The 12,081-nt window shown below is 36.3% G+C and overlaps 1 protein-coding gene across 3 annotated transcripts in view; it reads left to right on the plus strand.

Annotated features, from left to right (window-relative positions):
- MYO16 (myosin XVI) overlaps nucleotides 1–12,081 on the plus strand; it is a 386,603-nt gene that overhangs the window by 280,929 nt on the left and 93,593 nt on the right. For all 3 annotated transcript variants that reach the window (XM_035317929.1, XM_035317919.1, XM_035317937.1), the window contains 2 exons: nucleotides 6,935–7,010; nucleotides 9,801–9,976. In XM_035317929.1, the coding sequence (XP_035173820.1) occupies nucleotides 6,935–7,010; nucleotides 9,801–9,976 (252 nt within the window). The remainder of the gene's footprint in view (nucleotides 1–6,934; nucleotides 7,011–9,800; nucleotides 9,977–12,081) is intronic.

Here is a 12,081-nt window from a genome sequence, read left to right on the forward strand (position 1 = left end):
CCTCCCTCCCTCCCTCCCTCCCTCCCTCCCTCCCTTCCTCCCTTCTTTTCCTTCTTTTGTTTCCTTCTTTGCTTTTCTTCTTTCTTTCTCTCTCCCCTCCCTACTTGGCCTGTGTCTTTCTCTCTCATTCTCTCCCACCACCCTCCCCGCCCCCCCCCCCCCCCCCAAGTAAACTTGATTTTGGACATTCACTTACAGGCTCTCCTGAAGGAAAAAATAATAGAACATCACTACCACCGCTCTCATTTTGTTTCTATATATCTTCTGGCTTCAATATTCCACTATTTCTGAGTGTTAGAATAAGACTTTACAGACTGTTTTAAAGGTATTTAATTAGCTCATTGCTTAAAAACACTTGTTTGGAGTGTGTGAGAAGCCCAGAGATACTAAAAAAAAAAAAAAAAAAATTAAAAAAAAATGGCATATTCAGATTTTTAAATGCTATCACTCACATGTATGTACTGGTGGAAAGGTAGCAACTACAAGTGACCTTTCTGTGCATTGAAATTGTCCTTGAACATGTTCTCAAAAAATTCTCTTTCAACTATATAAACTGCTTATTTTCATATTAACTGAATTTAACAAGACATAAAATGAGTTTCTGAGTTACATTTTAAATGATTAATATTATTACTATGTTATGAAAATAGTAACATTTTTGGTTTTAACTATAAATGCAGCCAAACGAACATAACATTCCAGGTGGCATTTTCTTGACTTTTTTATCTTCCAATTAACCATGAGTACTTTTGTCATACCACAGGATATGAAAACAAAAATTATTTCAAGGAATTGATTAAAAGTAAGTGTAAAGGTGGTCCTGTTGATAAAGTATTTGGGGAAATTGAGTAAACTTAGATAAAGTCCCTTACTAAAATCAGACGATACGAGGGGGCATACTTCAGGTCAGAAGTCAGATTTCTGAGAGAAGATGTAAAATTGAATGTCATGAGGATGATTAATGAAATGAAGAAACGAGAGTATGTAAGAAGATAAGAGGGCCATGCAGTTCTCTGTGCACCTTTGGTGTGCAAGCCTTCTGTCTGCTGGGTGTTGTTTTTTTCCTCTTATCTACATGTTTTCATGACATTAAAACCAGGTGCACCAATTTAAATGACCAGAGAACATATCTGACACAAACAGAATGAAATATTATTTTTGCATAGCAAGTAACTAGTGAAACTCCTTGCCACAGACTATTATGGATGCCGAAAATGTTAATGAGCTCTGGAAACAGAGACTCATAGAGGAAACATCTGTCAAGAGATATTAACCACAAAGATGAGATACAGCCTGAAGATCCAGAGCTCCCTAATGGGCAGAGCCCTGGAAGATGAGAGGGGAACTGGTGGGAGGCAAAGTGGAAGCATTACTCAATATTTTCCCCTAAATGCTCAGGGCTAAATGCACATTTGGCCTGCCCCACTACTAGTATGTTTAGGTTAAGCTCTCCTCCCTTCTGAACTTCAATCCATTTCTTGTTTAAATGTTTTATTGAATTCAAATGCACTGTGGAACTCTGCACTATTTTTTAATAAAAGCAACTGGTACAGGTAGTATCTAAAGATACTACTACTACTGTGTTATCCTTGGTTAACACAGGCACAGAGGTTTACATACTGTCTACTCCTAAATGTTCATGGTGCAGAACAAGACAGAACAAATAGCTACAATAAATGGAAGTGAGAATAAGAGGTATGTTTTATAATACCAGAACCATGAGCTAAGCTAGTGTACATTTCCTGTCCAAACCACATAAAATTTGTATGGGACTTTCATCCTCAGAATAGCTATACAGGGTGCTCGAGTGCCAATCAGTGCAGAGTTCTGGACAGTTTACTTTAGAAACCCAATGGAAAAAAAAGTGGGGGAATGTGGTGGTTTTACTGTGTTAGGCAGCTGAACACCACAACTGCTCTCTCACTCCCCCTCCTTAGATAAGGAGGGGAAGAAGTAAAGGAAAGAACAACTCACGGGTTGAGATAAGGATAATTTAATTAAAGAGAAAAAATATTATTAAGGAAATATTATTATTAATTAAACAATTCAACTAAAGGGAAAAAGGGAAAGGGGAAGAGGGAGGGGGAAAGGGAATAACTAAACAAAACAAGTAAAGGCTATGTGGAAGTGCAGAGGAAAGAAATTACTCTCTACTTCCCACAAATGAGCGATGCTTGACCACGTCCTTGAAGCAGGGCCTCAACGCATGTAGCCAGTGTTCGTGAGGAGGACAGACGTTTTTGCAACGAAAGCCCACCCCTCTTCTTCCTTTTTCCACCTTTTATTGCTGAGTGTGACATCATATGGTATGGAATATCCCTTTGGTTGGTTTAGGTCAGCTGCCCTGATGATGTTTCTTTCTCACTTTTTTGCCCACGCCCTAGGAGGGTTAGAGAGAGTCCTGATGCTGTGCCAGCACTTCTCAGCAGCAGACACAACACTGGTGTGATACCACTGCTGTTCTAGCTACAAGTGCAGAGCGCAGCACTGTATGGGCTGCTGCAGGGAAAGTTAACATCCCAGCCAGACCCAGTACAGGGACCTGCATGTACTTTAGGCAAAGTGCCACCATAGGCTGGCATCTCTGATGGGAACATGATTAAATTAACAAAGCAGACAATTTGGAGAGGACATTTTTTTTTTTTTTTTTTTTTTTTTCTCTTTTCTGGAACTGACAATAAATATGGGACGCTAGAGTGCCATTTCATTAAGCCACTTTTCATGTCTTTAGTCAGTGAATTAATTTACCAATTTACTATGGGAAGAGTGTTAGAGAGTTAGCAATAAAGGGAATCCTGTTAACTTTAATGAATTTTATGTGATGAGAGATGTCTTATGAATATAGTTCTAGAAGTTGGTAATGTATTATACCAGTACCAGTACTGAAACTTCTCCCTGTTTCAAGGTAGGCATTTTCATAGAATCATAGAATCATTAAGGTTGGAAGTGACCTTAAAGACCATCTGGTCCAACCACCACCCAACTACCAATATCACCCACTAAACCATGTCCCTAAGCACCATGTCCAGCCTTTCCTTGAACACCACAGGGATGGTGACTTCACCAATTCCCTGGGCAACCCATCCCAACGCCTGACTGCTCTTTCTGAGAAGAAATGTCTCCTCATTTCTGACCTAAACCTCTTCTGGTGCAACTTGAGGCCATTCCCTCTAGTCCTATCTATGTTATAGTTATCTGTGAGATAACTATATAGTCCTATAGTTATCTGTGAGAAGAAGCCAACCCTACACTTTCCTTTCAGGTAGTTGTAGAGAGCAATAAGGTCTCCCCCGAGCCTTCTCTAAACAACCCCAGTTACCTCAGCCGCTCCTCACAGGACTTGTGTTCCTGGCCATTCACCAGCTTCATAGCCCTTCTCTAGACATTATCCAGGGCCTTAGATCCTTCTTGTAGCGAGGGGCCCAAAGCTAACACAGTACTCGAGGCGCGGCCTCACCAGAGCAGAGTGCGGGGGACGATCACCTCCCTGGTCCTGCTGGCTACACTATTCCTGATACAAGCCAGGATGCCGTTGGCCTTCTTGGCCACCTGGGCACATTGCCAGCTCATGTTCAGGCAAGCATCAACCAACACGCCCAGATCCTTTTCCTCTGCACAGCTTTCCAGCCGCTCTGCCCCAAACCTGTAGCATTGTATGGGGTTGTTGTGGCCAAAGTGCAGGACCTGGCACTTAGCCATATTGAAGCTCATCCCACTTGCCTCTGCCCATCAACCCATCCTGTCCAAGTCCCTCTGCAGGGCCTGCCTACCCTCCAGCAGGTCGATACGTCCTCCTAACTTGGTGTCATCTGCAAACTTACTGAGGGTACACTTATCATAATGTGTAATCTCCCATTGCTATACTTACCTACTCGTCCCATCAATAGTAACTCTCTTCTAATTTAATGAAAGCCTAAGACATTCAATTAGGAACTGGTATTATTAATTTGTTAAGTAAGGCCTGTTAATTACCTTTTATGGACCAGTATGTTAGAACATGTACTTTAAGTACACTGAAAACTTTTAATAGTATGCTTAAATTATTCTAATAGTTTACTAGCTATATTGTATACTCCTAAGAGACACAGTTAAAAATTATATAATAGTGCATTCATCATGGAAACAAACATAATTCTATTGTTACACCTTTTCTATCGCAGATGCCATACTAATTACATCATTTGACAATTAATAAGTACAACAGATTATACACATCCAAGACATAGAATATTTTTCATGAGTAAGATAGCATCACATAATTGTCAAATGACCCAGTGAAAAAGAAAATTAATGAACTGATTAGTATTATTAATCTTTACTATATATTTACAGCTTTATTAAATATACAAGGATAAAATTTCCCCAGATACCTAAGGAGCTTAGGATATAGATTCAATAAGAAACTTAAAACAGGTTTTAGATAAAAACATGGTCCCAAGGTAAAAACAAACAAACAAACAAAAACTGTGTTCTGAGAAGTTCCCATTAAGTTTCTGCCTAATTGTGGAGGTAGTACTACAGTCTTTCATTTTTTTTTATTTTTTATTTTTTGATAATTTTTAAATTCCCTTTGGATTCTACTACTATGCAAGCTAGAGCCGTTTATATCTAAAGCTTGCAAATTAATTAGCTGTTTTTCTGTTGTGTCCCCCCCCCCAAAAAAAAAAAAAATAGAAGATGACAAATGTCTATCCATTTTGTAGAAATGATCTTTCTGCAAAATCTCCCTTTCATTACCCTTCATGTAGTGGTCTAGTGAGAGCTTTCATCTGAGAAACAGGAAGCACTGGTTTAGTTTCTGGCTTAACCATAAGGGATGCAAATATGTAGACCAAGGTGGAGGATAGGGATGATATTAGAGTTTGGAGGAGAAGAGGGAAAACCGCTTCCTTCCCTAAGTTAAAGCTATGGGTGCATACAGCAAGAGTTCTAGATTAACAGAAAATCCATTAAAATCTTAGCAATGTAATTATTGTTGTTCCATGCCTCAACATAAAAAGGAGAAACAGTTTTTATCAACCCTGAGCAACCTGTCCTCTCAAGCTAGCAAAACTGCCTTGGGAGGTAAGAAAGGTAATTTCCCACCGCAGTCAGAAGAGGGAAATGCAGTGGAGGGAAATCTACTATGTATGGCTAAGTGTACATGTGTCTGCCACTTGGGCTGATTTTTCTCCTCAGAAAGGTAGCAGGCTTTGAAGAAGCTCTAAGTTTTTGTGGCTAGATTGTCTAAAATCACTTATGTAAATAGAATGTTTTTGTCTTGTTTTCTGCAGAGTAGCATCTCTAATGCTAGTAAATGCACCTGCTATTGTCAAACACATTAAATAAATAATAATTATTTTAAAAAATGCCAGAAAGTTGATTTACTTGAGAGAGTCATTGTAAGAAAGATTTGTGGGCTGCACTTCTGGGTGGAACTAGACATCTTTCTGCAATGCCAATTTAGGTGACTAAAATTCCAGTTGGAATTAGATAATATAGTTTCTGTTCACTAGTTCTAGGGCGTTTCCTGTTCAAGGAACTGGTGAATTCAGTCACATAACTATCACTTGATGCTGGGCCTGAAGACTAGAAAGTCCAATCCTTGCTTCCGTTCCACAAAACAGTCAGATAAAGGTTGGGTGTCATCATGGTTAGGTGTTAAAGTTTAGGTCCATTAAAGGTTTGTAGCCATTAATGTCTCTGTGTCAGATTCATCTAACAAAATGTCCTTTGCTGCAGCTGGAGACTTCTATATCAGAGCTGGCCATCTAATCTACACACATAGTCGGTGGATGGCAAATAAGCACTTGATAGGGTGGAATGCATCCCATTGAAAAATAGGGCAGATGAGTCAGGAATATATTTTTCCTGCATGTATACAGAAGTCATGTGTGACTGACTGAGGTATAGGCACCCACCCTTACATAAAGTGAGATAAAGCCCATCATCTGTACACAGACTGGTTTTGAAAACAGGACATAAGTAGCACACTTCCTTTTTTAAAGTTGTGCCCCAGGTCGGTCTTTAATATTGATTGCCATGCTAGCCAAGATATGAACCATAATCACAAATCGTTGATAAGAAAATTCTGTTTTGCTGTTTTATTTTAATCATTCTATTTTGTGAAATATTGATATTCTGTGCAAAATAAACATAAATTTAGAAATACGAGGATGAAGCAATTTGATAACGGTGATGCAAGGGTTTTAACTGGCATTTCAGGCTCAGTGACTGCATTTTGGTCTCAGTGCTTCTTTTCTATGCAGTGGCACCTGGATAGGCTCAAAGTTAAAGCAGACACTTGGTCATATTTCATCATTTTGTATGTATCTTCAGGAACTCTTGCTGTAGCATTGGGTTTTGCTCACTTTGGTGTGCCCACCACGTGTTAGATAGAGTTAATCTGCATTCACATGACAGATGGAGTTGCACTTGAAATGATAACATCAGTCAGCTGAGGTGATCCAAAACCCTTACGTGCATAGTTGTTAGATGTGTAAATGGAATTTTTACATAACCTATAGACTGAATTTGCCTCCAAAGGCAATATAAATGGCTAGAGCTTGTCTTGAGTGTGAGCTGGAACTCATATTGATCTATGAGTGGTCTGTTACGGTCAATGTGAATAGACCACAGTGGTCTGGGACTAATGATTACTACAGGAAAAGTAATGTTTACATCACTGTCTTCTATATGGTACACCTTTGATTGACTCTTGCATTGTGGAAGTGTTTTCAGTCTGATGATTTTTTTGTCTACTTGCAGAGACATACAATGTTCAGCAACCAGTTCTTCTAGTTAGTATTGTCGGTGTTGTTAAGAAAGAATTGAAAAACACTACCTGGTGCCAGACTTTAACTGTCAAGTGGAAGAAAACAGAACTTAATTTATACTTCTGTAAGATTTTTAATAGGTGCTGTGTTACTAACGATGTCACAATATTTTATTATAGGTTACTTACGAAATTGCTGGTGCAGTAGAAAAAAATAAAGATTCCCTTTCACAAAATCTCGTATTTGTAATGAAAAGTAAGTAAATGGTTTTGTGGTTGTGCTTGTTGTTAGAAATCAGCCTATTATAACTTCACTTCAATTTTCATTCATTTTAAGAGAGTTTATGTACATTTTCTTTCCAGTTTAAAAAGAAGTCATCCTCATCTCTTTGAAGTATGTTCCTATTGTCTGAAAATTACTCTAATTTTGAAAGCTTTTAGAATCCATAAACATGAAGAATCTTTATTATGTGATGTGATGTAAAGAAATAAAAGATACAGTGTTATAGATTAGTATAATTTTTTTTTTAAAAAAATAATCATTAAGTGTGACTTAAAACCTTTTAAAAGGAAAATCAAAACAAAACAAACAAAAAAGAAAATAGGGAAAGGAAAAAAGGCTCCCAGAATCATAGAGACCGCAGTGGGATGTACTTCACTGCTTGAGTGTGCTTTCTAAAAGCAGCATCTTGTGGGCGTTCTTGTTTTCTAATGAATAGATACAAATGTCCTTTGAAATACAAAATTAAATACCCTTCCATGTGCATACTGTATAATTATGTCCAATAATAATGCATCTCCATTTATTAATTAATGATTCGTAATTGGATAATTAAAAACCTCATTCATTTACTCTTTCTGTGAAGAAAAACAAAACATCTTCCTCAAGGAAATGTGATTATATCCTGAGCTGTTATTTGTTTTTGCTTCAACCAGTGAAGAATCTTTTACTTAATATGTTATGTATTTGTATTTTTTTCAATAGAAATAGAGGTCTTTTGGAAGTAATATTTGTTTTCCAAATCAGCCCTGCTGTCACTATGTATTGCTTTTTAACAATTTTACTGTGAAATTAGCTAAACCTCCTAGTAAAATAATTAATGCAATTTAAAGGCAAATAGCATACATTGAAGATGAGAAAATAAAAGAAATGAAAGAATTGATCTTAAATATCATCTTAGTGATTATAGAGACATTCCAGTTCTAACTATTGTAACTTAATGCCAAATAATACAAGAAGGTGTATCCTCAACTTCCAGTATGTTCTACAAGAGAGAACATTCTTCCATTCTCTTAAATAGTTTCCTTTTGCAGTTTCATTGCTATTTTGTATAATCATCTATGCAGCTCTTAAAAGGGAAGAATGGAGGATTGGATTGGATATAAAATGTTTGATTTGCTGAGAGTGAGTATATATAATTAACAAGTCAAATAATAATAAATATAATTAATGGAAACATTCTGAAAGCAGAATTTTTAAAAGGATCTAAGTGATATAAGGGCTATGTTCCTTCTTTTTTAAGTGACTTAGGCATTTGAAACTTAAAATCTATTGATTGTCAGTGATGTATTTCCTTTAGTGTCAAATTTGTATGTTTTGTGGATGTATAACTTAAGTGCTTGCCTCTTGATTTTCATTGACTTAAGTTTCCTTACTCAGTTCAAAACCTTTAAATACATTAACATCATAGAAGTCACTTTCATATATGTTATAGAATGTGGAACATACCTGTCCTTTAGATAAATCAGGAGATACTATTAATATAGGTTTTTATCTGTTTTAATTTGGAAGGCATAATTTCAATGTATTTTCTAATGCTACTTATTACATTTATCCATATTTTTAAAATATGGAGGTTTACCATGTCCACCATTTGTGCTGTTATTTATTCAGGTATCTGCTTTAGTATCATTCTCATAACTTTATTATTCCAGTTAAGTCAGCAATAATAGTTGCTACAGAAAAAGATAAACAAATCTATTACATTCAAACATCTAGTAAATGTATCTTCACACAGCTAATAACGAGCAAACTTAAGATTTATACTTGCTATGCTAAACTTAATGGCATTACTTATGACCTTAATCCCATTAATCTTTTTGTGTTGTGGGTGGTTTGTTTTTTTTATTATTTTTTTATTTATTGTTGTTTTATTCACATGATGGGTGTGATCATAATGCCAGTTTGTTAAAAAGAAATAAAAATTAAGGATGGTTAAAGATGTATCACACAGCAGGTTTTCAATGCTTATTGGTGCTGTAGCAGAGCATGCAGCATTTAATTACCATGTTCATCTTAAAAAGCCTGTGACCATAACCTTACAAAGGATAATTTAGCTGAAATTATTATAAAATATCCTATCTGTCTTTAAGTTAACAGATTTCCATTTACAAAAAACATCTCTTGGAAGTGATTTGTTTTGTACTGTTTATTAGCAGTGCATCAAAACTGTGTATGTCATTATGTGTTTTTCCATCAATGTTTGTAAGTGTGGTCTTGATGTGGAGAAATATGAATCCAGCTTTCTCTAGGTCTGTCCTTCACCTAGTCCTTTTTTTTTTTTTTTTTTTTTTTCCCCTTTTATCCCTTCCTATATCCTATATTATGTTTTATATAGCTGTGCCTTGTTCATTTCTAAATGCCACGGGTTAAGTAAATGCTGTGCAGCATGCATCTCTTATATTGGTTTAATAGATAGATAACTTAACAGTAAGTAATGCGACAAAATTCAAGCATGATTATCACAGAAGTAATTAAGTTTAGACAGATCACAGTCTGAGGTTCTGTTCTCTGCCCTGTTCTGTTCAGCACAGGACCCGAATAAGCTTAAAAATAATGTTACTGATGGCTGACATCCTTGAATCCATGAATGCTCTTTGATTATGATCAATGCATAAAATAACAGTTTATTAGGTTGTCCATTTGTTTTGAATTTACTTATTTAAATGTCTCCTACTCTATGCGTGTTTTTCATTCCAAATACCATGTATTTACTTTTTAAACTGTATTTTATTTTCATGCATTAATTTCCTCTTTTTTTCCCAGCCAGTGAAAATGTAGTCATCAATCAATTGTTCCAGTCCAAGCTGACACAAACTGGATCACTTGTTCCTCCATATCGTTCCCTTAAAATCAAAGGGTGTAAAGCAGCTTTGTTGAGTAAAAATACAACCATAACCTCTGCAAGTGGAGAAGCAAAGAAATACATTGAGCTCAGCAAGGTAAGAATTTAGGAATCCTTCTGTTCTTTTTTCTTGTAGATTTTACTGTTACTTTCTCATTTCTGAAAGCTCTGTCTTCTTCTTGGTTCTCTGTAGTCATTAAACAATTAAAATAATCTAGTTCCAAATAACAAAAATAGAGCAATAATGAGAATTAACAGGTAGCCCATTAGTAATATAGGCTCTTCCTTGGACTTTCTGAGCAGGAGGCTGTACAAGATAATGAGGTCCCTTCAAGCCTGAATCACTCCATGACTCTGTGGTTCTATGGCTTAGCAGTAGATGCAGTATTATTTATTTTATGGCTATAAAAATATTTTGTTGTTTTGCCTCCTTGACTATGATTAGTTAAGTCAATTAAGAAAGAGGAAGCTAAAAATTAAACCTCAGTGATTTTATTATATTAAACAGACATTTTTGGTTTGAAAAAGACAGTTTGTATGGTTTTGTATGAATATATATGCTGTAAATTTATTAAAATATTGCTTTTATATGGTCCCTTGCACATAATTTTTCCCAGTTGGTTTCAAATCAAATCAAACTTTTGCATGTTGGAACTTACCTCTTTTTTTGCTAGCTGTCAGCCCTAAAAATGTAAAAAGTTAAAAAAAACAAGAACAAACAAAAACTCGGGGAGGCTATCAAAAAGTAATTGTTAATGTCACACGGAACATTTCTGTTTTAAGGAGAAATCACATCATTTGCTGTGTTCATTCTTGGTAGAGTTTTGGAATTCCCTCTTCTAGAAAAGCAGCAAGCAGTTTTTTCAATGTATCAGCTGCCTTGCCAGGCTTCTTGAATCTTACAACTTTATTTTTGGCTTACAGCTGCACAAAATTGATTCTGCCATGGGATTAAGGAGCCTGCTCTCATGTGTCTTTGTGGAGGGCTTTATGCAAGTACATCCACAGAACAGCAACGGGAGCTTCCTTTTAGCCCTGCTGCTGATAGTAGCATAGTTCCTGTCTACTGTTCTTGTCAGTAATCTCAGTGGAAAAAACTTAAGTTGAAGTCAATGGTGGTGGTTTAAGGATATATTTAGCAAACAGCTGAGGCATCACAAGGTGCCTTTAGGTGCCTTTCTACTATAGTAACAGCTTCCTAAAGGAAGCTTCCTAAGCACATGAAAAAGATCCTAGTCCCATACATGGAAGGAAGCATGAAAGGCATGTCTAAGTTAGAAGCCTAATCAAGCCAGGGGGAAACACCACACAGCTGGGATCTCTGAAACTATGAGGCTTTTCACCAGACCAGAATAGCTTTTAACCTGGAATTACTCTCTTGAGAGAGAGAGAAAACATACTCAATTTCATTTGGGAGGCATGATAGAATTAAGTCAGATCTTCCAGGTTCAGTGAGAAAGATCTAAACTGTTAGGTGTTAGATGGAAGGTGGGAAGAACTCCATCCTTCATCTGCCCACAAGAGCAAAGATTGCTTAGTTTCTCAAAGGAAAGCTTTAAGAAAAGCTGTGCAGGTGAACATTGCTCAATTTGTAGATACTAAGCTGGCCTAATTTGAGAAGGGTATTGTGCTGTCCTGCAGGACTGAAGCAGTATCTAAGGTATTAAGGTATTTAGGTATTTAATCTGTTCCAGTAACAAAAAAAAACAAACAAAAAAAAACAAAAAAAAACAAAAACAAAAAAAAAAACCATAGTTATTTTGGAATGCAGCTGATGCAGGAACTGGAAGTAGGTAAGTGCTTATATTCTTTTGTGGATCAAGTCCGCATCTATAAGTGTGCTGTATCTCATAATTTCTTCCCTTTTCCAGTATAGCCTTGAAAATCCACTGTGGTAAGCTAGAACAATGTTGTTTTGTTGTTCTTATTGTAATTGCAAATGCAATGTAAGAGGCATTTTTTATCAGCTGAGAATTAAAATGACTACACTTTGGAAAATCATAACCACTGCATTTTTATTGGAGTTTATCCTGGTAAAGGTGACAAAGGGAAAAAAAATGAAATGAGGGGAAGAAAAAGGAAGAGGGACATTAAGGCAAGACTTATCAACCAGAGAGAATGTCTTTTCTATTATAGCTGAAATCTGAGGCTGATGCATATGGTACATCATATGATGTATGATGTATATGATGATATATGATG

Source organism: Oxyura jamaicensis, chromosome 1, assembly GCF_011077185.1.
Source record: "Oxyura jamaicensis isolate SHBP4307 breed ruddy duck chromosome 1, BPBGC_Ojam_1.0, whole genome shotgun sequence".
In the NCBI taxonomy this organism is placed as follows: domain Eukaryota; kingdom Metazoa; phylum Chordata; class Aves; order Anseriformes; family Anatidae; genus Oxyura; species Oxyura jamaicensis.